The sequence below is a fragment of the Trichosurus vulpecula genome, chromosome 1 (assembly GCF_011100635.1).
Source record: "Trichosurus vulpecula isolate mTriVul1 chromosome 1, mTriVul1.pri, whole genome shotgun sequence".
Lineage (NCBI taxonomy): Eukaryota > Metazoa > Chordata > Mammalia > Diprotodontia > Phalangeridae > Trichosurus > Trichosurus vulpecula.
Genome location: NC_050573.1, coordinates 49,267,514 through 49,280,661, shown reverse-complemented (window position 1 = coordinate 49,280,661; position 13,148 = coordinate 49,267,514). Strand labels below are relative to the sequence as shown.

Sequence of the window (13,148 nt, the reverse complement as noted above, 5' to 3'; positions counted from 1 at the left end):
TGCCTCTGATGGGACCTGAGTAAGCTCCATCACCTCTGAGGCCCAGGGTCCACATCTGTAAAAAGTGAAGAAGGTTGGACTGGATGGTGTCTGAGGTCCTTTCCAGCTCTAGTCTGGGATACTATGATTTTAAGAACGGACTGGAGAGGGGAGAGCCTGGAGGCTGGGGAACCAACAGTCCAGGACAGAAGAAATGGAGAGCTAGAGAAGGGGCAGAATCAACAGGACCTTACAACTTGGGCAAGGCCCAAAGGCTCTTGGTGCCTCAGTTTCCCCACATGTAAAATGAGGGCCTCTGAGGTCCCTTCCAGCTGGCTGGCTGTGGGGACAGAGTGATGAGGTAGAGTCACACATGACTCTGAGATGGAAGGTCCTGCCAACTCCCACCTTCAGACTCCATCCTGTCCCCTCCAGCAGAGATCTCTAGATCGTCACAGCTTGGGGGGAGGGGAAGGGCAGTCCAGCTGGGGTCAAAATGCCCTCCCCTAGTCCCTAACCCCCTCTGGGGAGGCTTTCTTACCCAGCCCTCCCCCACCCCCCACTGAGGCCCCACCTGCCAGCCCTGTCCAGGACCAATAATTGGCAATTTGGTCCTCTGCACCAGCGCTCACACTGAGCCCTGGCTGTGCCTGGAATCCGTCTTCATTCATCAGGCCTGGGCAATTAGGCCAGAGCTCCCGCTAACTAGGGCAGTCCTGCTACCTCTCCAGCCCCCAACACATACAATTATTACTCCATGTTCCCATCTTGTGGTGACAAAATTGAGAATACATGACAATTACCCTCTGCGGCTCTCCACCCGCCCCCGCCCCCAAGCCCAGCCTTCCCTTAGTGCCCCCATGGCCCTAATTATCTGAGCGGCCCACCCTCTCCAAAAGTCCCCATTATCCGGGAGGGCCTCCCCTCAGGTCCCCATTATCCAGACGATACCTCCCACCCCCCACCATGGCCCAATTATCAGGCTGCCCCACCAACCCAGTCCTATTTAAATGATAATGAAGGAAGAGTCATTCATTTCAGTCTGGGAGAAAATCCATTAGCCCCAGCCCTTGCGAAGCTGATGGGTCAGGGCAGAGAGGCCTTACTTTAAAGGCTTTAGTGGACTCAGATGCCCCACAGGCCCTGGCACAACAGCCAGAACACAATTGGTAGGAGCAGGGGCCCCCAACACTCGGAATGAGGTTATTGCCCTGCGCTCCACTCCCCCGCCCCCCATCCCCAGGTGGGGAAGAAAATCCTGTTTGGGAAACAGGCCAAAGTTTTGTCTGGGGTCATGAGTGCCTGACCCCCAGAGACACAAGGATAGATAGGCCAGGGCTCTGACCCCCAGGCACAGATTAATGGTCCCTGACCAGACCACTACAATAGAGAGGTCAACTGTCTTCCTGGGGCATGTCTGAGACTGGCCAGAAAGGCTCCTAAAATCTATCAAACCTAATGAGGATTATTGGGTTCTGGTGGGGCACCTGGGCCTAAAGTCTGGGGGCGGGGGGGGGGGGGGGGGGTGGTGGTGCCAGGGGACAGATGACCCATGCCGTCTCTGGGCAGCCTGTTCAACTTTGTGACATCTACCACTGTCAGGGGGTTTGTTCTAATAGCCAGCGTCGATGGGCCTCTTCTCAATGACCACCCATCGGTCCCTAGTCAGTGCTCAGAAGTGGTTCAGAACAGGAGGCTAAGCCCTTCTCAGTACCACAAGCCTTCAAATAATCCCCCCCCCCCCACCCATCCCCCTTGTCTTCTCTTCTTTAGCTCAGGCTGGCTACACACACGCCCAACCCATCCCTCACAGCCTCCTCCTCAGGAAAGAAAGACAAACTCAATACCAAGTGATTGGGGGAAGAGAAAAAAATACTAACAATGATGGTGACCAGGAAGGGCCTAATGGAGGGAGGAGACTTTACTGGAACCCAGATATAGACCAAGGAGAAATGAAAAGAAATTTAGGCAGAGAGCTCATAAGGCAGCTAGGTGGGACAGTGGATACAGTGACGGTTCTGGAGTCAGAGGGACTTGAGCTGAAATCTGACCTCAGGCACTTCCTGGCTGTGTGATCCTGGGCAAGTCACTCAGCTCCCCTCTGCCTCAGTTTCCCCATCTGTAAAGTGGGAATATGAATAGTATTTCCCTCTCAGGGTTATTATGAGGATCAAATGAGATGTCTGTGTGTCACTTAGCACAGTGCTTGGCTCTTGGTAGGCATTCGATGAATCCTTTCTCCCTCCCCTAAGCCTGGCAAAAAGACATAATGAAGTAGCGATGGGGAATGGGGTTGGTGGGGGAGGCAGTAAGTGTCCGAATTCTTACTCTTTGTCCGAGTTAAGTTTCTGGCTTGTCCAGAAGATAGAGAAATCAATAGAGAAAACTGTTACTGTGGACCTGATTTAAATAAAGGGAACACCAGCAGGGGAGTTTGGGATGCAGAAGCAAAGCTGAGGTGTCAGCCCATATATCCCCTAGATTTGGGGAAGGCATATTTCCGATCCCTCAGAAGAGCAGGAGATAGGCTTAGACCAGAACTGTTTGCAAATTCAGTCAAAGGGAAGCAAAAATGATTAAAATGTGTGTACCCTTTGACCCAGCAACACCCCACCAATTAACCCCCTCCCACCCCACCCCCCACCAAAAAGATCGAGAGGAAAAGGATCCATATGGACAAAAATATAGGGTGTCCCAAAAGTCTTAGTGCGGTGTTCAGCTATTAAAGCTTAAACTGTGCTGAGACTTCTGGGACACTTGGTATTTATAGCAGCTCCTTTTGTGGTGGCAAAGACCTTGAGATGGAGGAGGTGCTCATGAACTGAGGAATGGCTGGACAAGTCATGACAGGTAAGTGTGATGGAATATTACTGTGCTCTAAGAAATAATGAAGGTGACAGTTACAGAGAAACCTGGGAAGACTTGTATGAATGGATGCAAAGTGGACTGAGAATCAGGAGAGCCAATTTATATAATGACAACAATACGGCAAAGATAAGCAACTCTGAGAGACTCGGGAAACTGATCAGCAGGAGCCACCATAATTCCAGAGAACTCATGATGAAACCACCACCACCACCATCACTGCCACCACCACCGCCGCCATGACCACCACCACCACCACCATTGCCACCACCAACACCGCCATGACCACCACCACCACCATCATTGCCACCACCACCACCGCCATGACCACCACCATCACCACCGCCATCACCATCGTTATCACTGATGCGCTGTCAAAGTTTACAAAATACAAATATCTCGTTTGATTCTCACAACAACTCTGGGAGGTTGGTGCTGTTACTGTTCCCATTTTAAAAACGTGGAAATGGAGGGAGACAAAATTTAAGTGATTTGAACAGGGCCATACAGCCAAGGGTCTGAGGCAGGATTTCCCAGACTCCTGTCCAATGCTCTGTCCACTGTGCTACCTAGATGTCTACTTCCAGACACAGAGATGATGTTCTCAGAGTGCAGACTGATACAAACACACACACACACATGTATGTGTGTGTATATGTATATGTATATGTATATGTATATGTATATGTATATGTATATTGTATATGTATGTATGTGGACAGACCCAATGCAGGCTTTTAAAAATTTTTATATTTGATTATATATATTTATCGGGCATTTTTCTGTTTCTTGCTTTTTCTTTTTTTTTTTCTTTTTAGTTTACAACACACGGTTCTACATAATTTTGAGTTCCAGATTTTCTCCCCTCTCTCCCCCCTCCCTCCCCAAGACGGCATGGAATCTCATATAACTACCACGTATAACTTCGCACTGAATTAATTTATACACTAGTCAAGTTGTGGAGAAGAATTATTCTCAAGAATGAATCATGAGAAAGAAGAGACAGAACCAAAAAAAAAAAAAAACCCAAAAACAAAAGAGAAGAAAAAAGGGGAGCATGTAGTGTGCCCCAATCTGCATTCAAACTTCATAGTTCTTTCTCTGGATGTAGATAGCATTCTCCATTGTGAGTCCTGTGGAGTTGTCCTTGCACCCTGTGTTGCTGAGAACAGCGAAGTCTGTCACGGTTGGTCCTCACAGAATCCATGTATCTGTAGTTGTGTACAGTGTTCTCCTGGCTCTGCTCCGCTCACTCAGCATTATGTTGTGTAGGTTTTTCCAGGTTGTTATGAAGTCCGTATCTTCCCCATTTCTCATAGCACAATAGTATTCCATTACCTTCATATACCACAGCTTGTTCAGCCATTCCCCAATTGATGGGCATCCCTTTGATTTCCAATTCTTGGCTACCACAAAAAGAGCCGCTATAAATATTTTTGTACATATGGGTCCTTTTACCTCTTGTGTGATTTCTTTGGGATATAACCCTAGAAGTGGTATTGCTGGGTCAAAGGGTATGAACATTCCTATGGCCCTTTGGGCGTAGTTCCAAATTACTCTCCAAAATGACTGGATCATCTCACAACTCCACCAGCAATGTAACAATGTTCCAATTTTCCCACATCCTCTCCAGCATTTATCATTTTCCTGTTTTGTTATTTTAGCCAATCTGACAGGAGAGATGTGGTATCTAAGAGTCATTTTGATTTGCATTTCTCTAATCAGTAGTGATTTAGAGCATTTTTTCATATGCCTATAGATACCTTTAATTTCTTCCTCTGAAAACTGCCTGTTCATATCCTTTGACCATTTCTCAATTGGGGAACGGCTTGTATTCCTATATATTTGGCTCAGTTCCCAGTATATTTTAGAAATGAGGCCTTTATCAGAGATACTAGTTGTAAAGATTTTCTCCAATCTTCTGCTTCCCTCCTAATTTTTGTTGCATTGGCTTTTTTTGTACAAAAACATTTCAATTTAACATAATCAAAATCATGCATTTTGCATTTTGTAATGCTGTCTCTTGTTGGGTCATGAATTCTTTTCTTTTCCATAAATCTGATAAGTAAACTATTCCTTGCTCTCCCAAATTACTTATAGTATCAGCCTTTACTCCTAAATCATGAACCTATTTTGACTTTATTTTGGTATATGGTGTAAGATATTGGTCTATACAAACCCAGGGCCTATATGAACATAACTATGAGACACTTCTCACGCGAACAAAGTCAGATCTAAATAAATGGAAAAATATCAGTTGCTCATGGTTAGGCCGAGCTAATATAATAAAAATGACAATTTTACCTAAATTAATCTATCTATTCAGTGCCATCCAATTGAACTACCAAAAAATTATTTTACTGAGCTGGACAAAATAATAACAAAATTCATCTGGAAAAACAAGAGGTCTAGAATATCTAGGGTATTAATGAAAAGAAATGCTAGAGAAGGAGGCCTAGCCATACCAGATATTAAACTGTACTACAGAGCAGCAGTCATCAAAACTACCTGGTACTGGCTAAGAAACAGAGGTGTGGATCAGTGGAATAGGATAGGAATACAAGATGGAGACATCATATACTACAACTATAAAACTATAGCAATCTACTCTTTGATAAACCCAAAGAGGCCAGCTTCTGGGCTAAGAATTCACTATTTCACAAAACCTGTTGGGAAAATTGTTTCTTGCTTTTTCAACGGAGGTGGGAAGGAAAGAGGTGGGAAGGAGTTGGCTCTTCATGAAAATGGAATAAAATTTAATGTTAGTTTAAAAATTAATAGGAAGCTCTCAAGAAAAATGGGAAACAATTCTGAAGAGAAAGAAAAGTAGGGGTAGCTAGATTATCCTAAAGAGACTGATATGAATGAATTCAAGAAGAAAAGTCAGCCAACTTAGAGTCTTAAAAAAATCAGAGGGCAGATAATGGGAGATGAACACAAAGATCTGACAGCATGGTAAGTGTAGTCTCAGGAGCGCTAAAATCCAGAATGATCGGAGGCTGCAATTAGGACTAAGGAGACTACAAGGATTCTGTTTGGTTTTTTAAATAGAAAGCTTAAAAGGAAAACCAGGAGGATCAAGAAACAGATACAACCAATGCTCAGTATGTCTGGGACAGTGATAAAAGGTAACAGAGAGAAGGCAGAACTACTCAACTCTTACACAGCTTCTCCTTTCTCCCCCAAAGAGAATGATTTTTGGATTGAAAATGTCTGAAATTAAATTCAAGATAAGTAGAAAACATCTAGATACTCTTGAGGACTCTTAGTCACCAGGTATAGATGATCAGGACCAGCTGGATGGTGCAGTGGAGAGAGCACCGGGTGTAGAGTCAGAAAGACCTGAGTTCAAATCCAGCCACAGACATGTCCTACCTGTGTGACCCTGAGTAAATCACTTAACCCTGTTTGCCTCAGAGTCAGACGGAATGAAAAATGACTCAACAACAACAAACAGATGATCAGTATCCAAAGGTGCTAAGAAAATGGTAGAGGTTATGATGAACCACTATCAGTGATCTTTGAAAGACTCTGGAGAACATCAGGGCTTTAGAAGGGCAAATGTTTTCCTGTTACAAAAATCAGAAAGAGAAGAATCTGTAAATTGTCCAGTGAGGTTGTCCCTAATTCCTAGAAAAACTCTAGAATGGATTGTTAAAGAGGTTTCGTAATATCTCAAAAAGGAAGCAGAGATCACTGCGCCAAGAACAAGTCAAGCCAGACTAAATTAGTTTAGTTTTTGGATGGGGTCATTAGATGGCAGATTGGGAAATGCCATAGATCTGGTTTACTTGGGTTTTAGTAAAGTACTTGATATAGGATTCATAGGGATAAGACAGAGACAAAAGCTAGGAGATAATACAACTAGGCAGATTTACAACTGCTGGTATGACTGGACCCAAACAGTAGCCATGTAAGAATAGAATGTAGACAGAATAAAAGCAGTATACAATCTCCCAGAGAAGAAGGACTACTTTTTGCATACCCAGAGCTTCAAACCCTGCCTTGGAATTCATAAATACTTAATGTCTCTGTACCTCAGTTTCCTTACTTGTAAAATGGTGTGGGGGCAGGGTTTGACTACGTGGCTCCCGAAGAGAACGTTTGTTGGATTTCTTGAACTTTAATAACGACACTATATCATTTGGTAGGAGATCCTCAGTGAAGAACCCAAAGGATCTGTGTTTGGGCCTGCTCTAGTGAATGCTTTCATCAGTGTAATGGATAAGGGTATAGATGCCATGCTTGTACAATCTGCAGATGACGAAAAGTTGGGAAACCTAGTTAACACCAGATGACGCTGTCAGGATCTAAAGAGATCTAGGCAGCTATCAGGACTTCAAGTCTACTAAGATGAAATCAGTGGGGATTAATGTAAAGTCTTATACGTAGGCTTAAAAAATGACTTTGGCAAGCACAAGAGGTGCGGAAGAATGCTTAGACAGCAGCCCACCTTGATGACTTCTAAGCAGATTTCAAGCGCACGCTCCCTCTCTCTCTTCTTTGTCTCCTTCTCTCTATTTCTAGCCAGGCCTGGAGTCAGGAAGACTCATCTTCCTGAGTTCAAATCTGGCCTCAGACACTTACTAGCTGTGTGACCCTGGGCAAGTCATTTAACCCTGCTTGCCTCAGTTTAGGAAATGGTAAATCAGATTTGGACATGACTGAGAATGACTAAGCAACCACACACACACACACACACACACACCCCCCCCTACATTCAGAAAGGCAGGAATTGGGAGGTGACAGTACTTTGCCCTGGTCACATCACAGCTAGAACCAGGTGTGACATTGAAGACATTTTGGAAGGGGACATAACTGCTATCTTCGAGGAGGGCGTCATATGGAAGAACTTTCAGTTCTATTACCCTTGGTCCCTGAGGGTAAAAATAGGAAGAGCGAGACAGACTTAGGATTGAGGTCAAGAAAGCCTGGAACAATCCGAGCCAACGGGGCCCGGAATGGGGCTGTCTTGGGAGGGGGGAGGTGCCACAACACCCTTCATGCAAAGTCCCACTGCACGACCACTTGTCACACATGCTGTGTGTGCGGCTTCCAGGATAAACCAAGGACTCCTCGGCCTGGCATCTAAGGCCTCTTCAATCCAGTTCTCATTTCCCTTACCCTCTCTCATGTCTCCATCCCAGCCGACCAGGCCCGCTCACCGGTCCACAAAGGTGACGTTCCCTCTCTCAGGTCCCTGGCCTAGGTTCCTGCCTGATGTCTGTCTCCTAGAAGCCTCAGCATCCTTCAGGCATGGCTCAGGTGCTACCTCCTACAGCAGGCCTCTCCTGAGCCCCTTTGTTCTGAGTCTTCTCTCCCTCTTAAATTACTTGGTAATGTGTGTGGGAGTGAGGGCTCCAACCCCCAAGAGATGTCTGAGGGAAGCTCTAATTCCACAGTGATGGAAGAGCTCCGACTCTCCCGGGGTGTGTGTGTGTGTGTGTGTGTGTGTGTGTGTGTGTGTGTGTGTGTGTGTGTGTGGAGAAGGACAGGACAGGGGAGGGGAGGAGAGCCCCATCTTTCATGGTCCTTAAATTCAACACCCCCACAGTGATCACATGACCCTTACTAGTCTTTCCAGAACCCCAGACTCACCAAATGTTTCCCCTGACTCAGTACCCCACGACATTTGGCCAGCCCTAACAGCGCCTGCCTGGAAGACAAGAGTCAAGCCTTGGCCACAGCTGACAGGCCCAGAATCAGACACATAGGTCTTCAGTGTGGCACCATGGAATAAATACTGGATTTGAAGACAGTGACCAGATTTGGATCCCAGCTCTGTTCCTTACTGCATGTGTGACCTTGGGGCAAGTCCCTTCCTTTGTCTGGGGCCCCAGTTTCTCTCTCTTATTTTCTTTTTTTTTTTGGGGGGGGGGGTAAGGCAGGGCAATTGGAGTTAAGTGACTTGCCCAAGGTCACACAGCTAGTAAGTGTGTCAAGTGTCTGAGGCCACATTTGAACTCAGGTCCTCCTGACTCCAGGGCTGGTGCTCTACTCACTGCACCACCTAGCTGCCCCGCCAGTTTCTTTCTCTAAAATGAATGTACCGGGTGAGATGCCCCACAAACATCTCCCATGAGCTCTTTTGCCTGGAAGGTGGGAGGCCCCAGAGTTTGGGCCAGGCCTCCAAGGAGGGAAGAAGGAGAAGGTGAGAGAGGAGGTGGCAGGAAGCGAGGGTCTGACTTCACTGGAGCCAGGGGAAACATCCTGGAGCCAGAGAACAGAGGTCAAATGGAAACCAGCCTGTGTGGGGTTCCCTCCCTCTCCAAAGGAAAACAGCTTCATTTTCCTTGAGGAAAACTTTTCTAATACATTACAGCAGCACTCCCCACCCCTGCGCTTAAGAACAGACACCTCCCCGACCCCACCAGTCCCCAGGGCCTCAGACTCAGGAAAAGTCCCTGTCAAGAACAGACACCTCCCCGACCCCACCAGTCCCCAGGGCCTCAGACTCAGGAAAAGTCCCTGTCAAGAAACCTGCCAACACTAAAGTGACCACGCACTACTCAGTGGTGAAGGTAACCAGGGCTTGGGATGAAGGGCACAAGCCCAGCTAGCCGAGAGAGAGCCTAAGGGATGAGGCAGACGCTGGAGGGAGAGGCCTAGGGCCTGCAGGCTGCAGGGCAGGACCAAGACAAGGCCCATAGGGCTGCTGGACAGAGGTGCCGGGAGGGTCTGGGAGGCTGACAGAACACAAGCTCCCTGAGGGCAGGGGCAATCTTTTCATTTTTGTCCTTGAGTTTAACAGATGTTTATTAACTGCTTCTAACGTCTCTACATAATTCTTATAGGGAGAAAGCCTGAATATCGGATAGAGGGTAGGCTCTGGAGTCAGGATGACCCATCTCTGATGCTTCCTGGTTGTGACCTCTCAGCCTCAGTTTCCTCATCTGTAAACCTACCTTGGTGTTATCCTGAGTGTCAAAAATTATAATATAGGCAGTATTTAATTGTGAGCGCCTCAAGGAAAGGGGTTGTTTTTGTCTTTATCGTATCCCGGTGTTTAGTGCAGTGCCTGGCACATAGTAGGCACTTACTGCCTGAATGATGTCAAAGTGCTCTGCAAACAGTAAAATACTCTATAATTGTTATCTTTACAGCACATAGCCTAGTATCTGGCCCAGAGTCCGAGATCATAACTGCCTGTTGATGGACTAATTGGCCCCTGCAGCCTGGAGCTGCCTCAGAGCTGGGGATGGTGGTCTTGGCCACGGCAACCAAGCTATTTCCTTCCACAGACTGAATGAATAAGCACCAGTGTTTCCCAGCAGCAGCTTCAGGCCCCACACCTGTCTGGGGATGGGCAAGGGCCAGGGCTAGGGTGATCTAAACCTCCTGCCCAAGTCATAGCCTGGGTGTCCCCTGGCCTCCTCCCTCAGTGCCTCTGCTGCTGAGGAAGGGGCCTCCTATCCTCCCTTCCTCTGCTGCTGGGGAAGGGGGCCTCCCATCCTAACCTCTGCTGCTGGGGAAGGGGCCTCTCCTCCTCCCTTCCTCTGCTGCTGGGGAGGGGGCCTCCAATCCTCCTTGCCTCTGCGTGGGTTGTTTACAAAGCCCCATTCAAGGCTCTACACACGGAGGGAGAATTTTCCCCATCACATTCCCTGTCAGGCTGTCAGCCTGAATCCTACTTTAATCTGCCAGAAGCACTTTTCTGCTGACATTTTTAATAAATACTTTCAGCTTTTAAACACATTTGTGGGGGCCATTTCCACGTCTCCTTCTCCTCCCTCCCTCTCTCAAGAGGGGGCTCAGAAAGCTCTAATAGCGAATACTATCAGGCCTGGCAGAGGCCCGAGCCCCCCACCCCGGCCTCCCTCCTCCCCTCCCAGGCCTCCCTGCCCCGCCCCACTCCTCCCCTCCCAGGCTGGCCACAGCATCCTGAGTGAGGTGGTGTTTTCAATTTGAAAGCTAAATTAACTGTCCAATTGGATTTGGCTGCTGCGAGCCAGTTCCTGTGACAGGTTTTAGTTATGAAGCATATTTCACATTAATAGAACTCAACATGAAAACCTCGCGCCCAGGGATTGCCGCGGCTCGCCATTGAAATGTTAAATTTAATATTTCAGACATGCTCGTGCCAGTGTTTGATTATTGTTCTCCATTTAAATCCCTCCTAACGGGAAAGGGCCTAATTAGTAAAAAATCATGTTTTAATGAAGGCAAAATGCTAATTGCTAACACACATACAAAAAAGCCTGCACGTGGAATTAGCTGGCAGCCCTGCTGGTGACTTCTCCAGGACTCAACAGCACGCTCCCCTAGTGACTGATTCTCTTCTTCCTTGGGCAACTCGGTGCCTCCCCCATCCCCAAGGCAGAGAGAGACCAGAGGGGAAGCATCTTCTCCACTCTTTCTAAAAGTTCTCAGCTGCCCTTTCTTCCCTACCCCTGAGCCCATGGCCAGGGCTCAGATCTACTCACTGATGGGCACTCAAAGCCCCACAAACAGGCCAGGCATGAAGGAGTCACTGTGCTCCATGATGGGCCCCCAGTGCTGGTCAGGAGGGGCCCTGGGCCCAGCAGGCAGTAGGAGAGAGGTGCGCCAAGGGTGGCAGGTACTTACATCACTGAGCTGGTCCCTGGAGCTGCTCCACTGGGAGCTGGTGGCTTCTCGAACGCTGTCCTCTTCACTGTTCCTGCTGCCGCTCTTGCTTGAAGGGACCTTCATCTGGAGGACAAGGAGGAGAGTCTTTCATTGCTAGGGCCTCACCTTCCATCCGACTTCTCAAACTAGTGCCATCACCCTGCTCTGTACCCTGCTACCTGGCCTCTGACTCCAGACAGATGCCTCCTTCTGTGCAAGCGGGTGGGGAGAGGTGTGTATGGGGAGAGGACGTTAACTCTTTAAGGGGGATATCTGGGGTTCTCTAGTCAAAGGAACATCTGCCTATTCATGGTTCTAAAGAGTGGGTGGGGAAGGCCTTCTTCCTTTAAGCATACATAGGTACAGAATGTGGCCTTTGTTTTTGGACCTGGGCAGCAAATATATTGAGCTTGCTCAAGATTAGAAGGAACAGAAAAGGCTGAGGAAGAAAACACTGGAAAACGAAAATGACTTTTTTTTCCTTTGGAAAAGATCATCCATTTTTTAAAAAGTAAAGAGTCTTCACAGGAGATTGGGGCCAGTCCTTTGATTTTACTGATTTGAGGAACTCCCAGGTAAGAAAACTCCCTCTACCAATTCAGGCTGGCACCTTCTCTTAACCAGCTATAGAGATGCTTAGAGCAGAGTGTCAAACACAAAGCTCACAAAATTTCTGAAATGAGTTAAAAAAGTTTAACAAAATAAAAATACAATATAACGTAGCTAATGTGAATTTGTGGTTTTCTGAGTCAATATGTAGGGATCTGTTGGGCACTGGCCTAGCACACTGTTAAGTTGCAACTCCCCCCCAAAAGAGTCAATACGGTAATTCCCAAATTGTATCCCAGGTGTCAAACACCCGGCTGACCCTTGACCCACTCCAGCTTCTGAAGGCTGAGCCCATCACTGATGGTTCTCACCAAGGGAACTGTCATTATTTTATGATTTTTCTTCACATCTAAAGGTCATTTCAATACAGCATGCTGGCCAATCCTACGGACACCTTTTTGAGTCCTTTGCTTTCACAACAGGTACATGGCATCTGGTAGTTGTGACTGGGCATCTTGGCCACCTCGGGCTAGGCGGTCCCCTTCAAGGCGGGTGGGCAGCAGAGAACACTGAGGTAGGGGGCTTCCCAGGGGAACCCTCCTCAGGGAAGAGCTGAGAGGTGGCTGACTGCATAGAGCACAGGCTGCCACGTGTGCCAGGCCAGTGTGGAACAGAGCTGTGAGAATGTGCGACGATGAGGCCAGGTGCAGGCACCCTCGCTGCCTGGCAGAATGGTACCAGTTTCCCTTCCCCAAACGATAATGATCATTATTATAGCAACAACAGTCATCACTGATACGTACAGAGTTGGTGTTCTACAGGTCTGCCACGCGCTTCTATGACTTCCTTTGCCCCCCACAACTACACTAGGGGTACTCAAACATATCATTATCATCCCCTACAGGGGTGGGTGCAGCCTCGTATACAAACTATTTGTTCTGTGAACTTTGGATTCTGCCAAAGGGCTGCCCTTGAGGACCAGGTTCCCCACCCCTGGCAGAGTTTCAGATTTGGGGGAGATGGACCTTAGGGAGTCTTCTAGGTCAGCCCGGACAGCCCTAGACAGCCCCCCCTAACCAGTGGTCAGCCAGCCTGAAGACTGGAAGGCCTTGCCCACTGCCTCCCTAAGCAGCCTCTTCCTATAATACCGCTAGGACATCCCAGCTGTT

General features: G+C 47.6%; 1 protein-coding gene across 7 annotated transcripts in view; it reads right to left on the bottom strand.

The window, feature by feature from the left end:
• Positions 1–13,148, bottom strand: part of FBRSL1 (fibrosin like 1) — a 313,547-nt gene that overhangs the window by 159,933 nt on the left and 140,466 nt on the right. For all 7 annotated transcript variants that reach the window (XM_036755653.1, XM_036755655.1, XM_036755635.1 and 4 more), the window contains exon 3: positions 11,410–11,514. In XM_036755653.1, the coding sequence (XP_036611548.1) occupies positions 11,410–11,514 (105 nt within the window). The remainder of the gene's footprint in view (positions 1–11,409; positions 11,515–13,148) is intronic.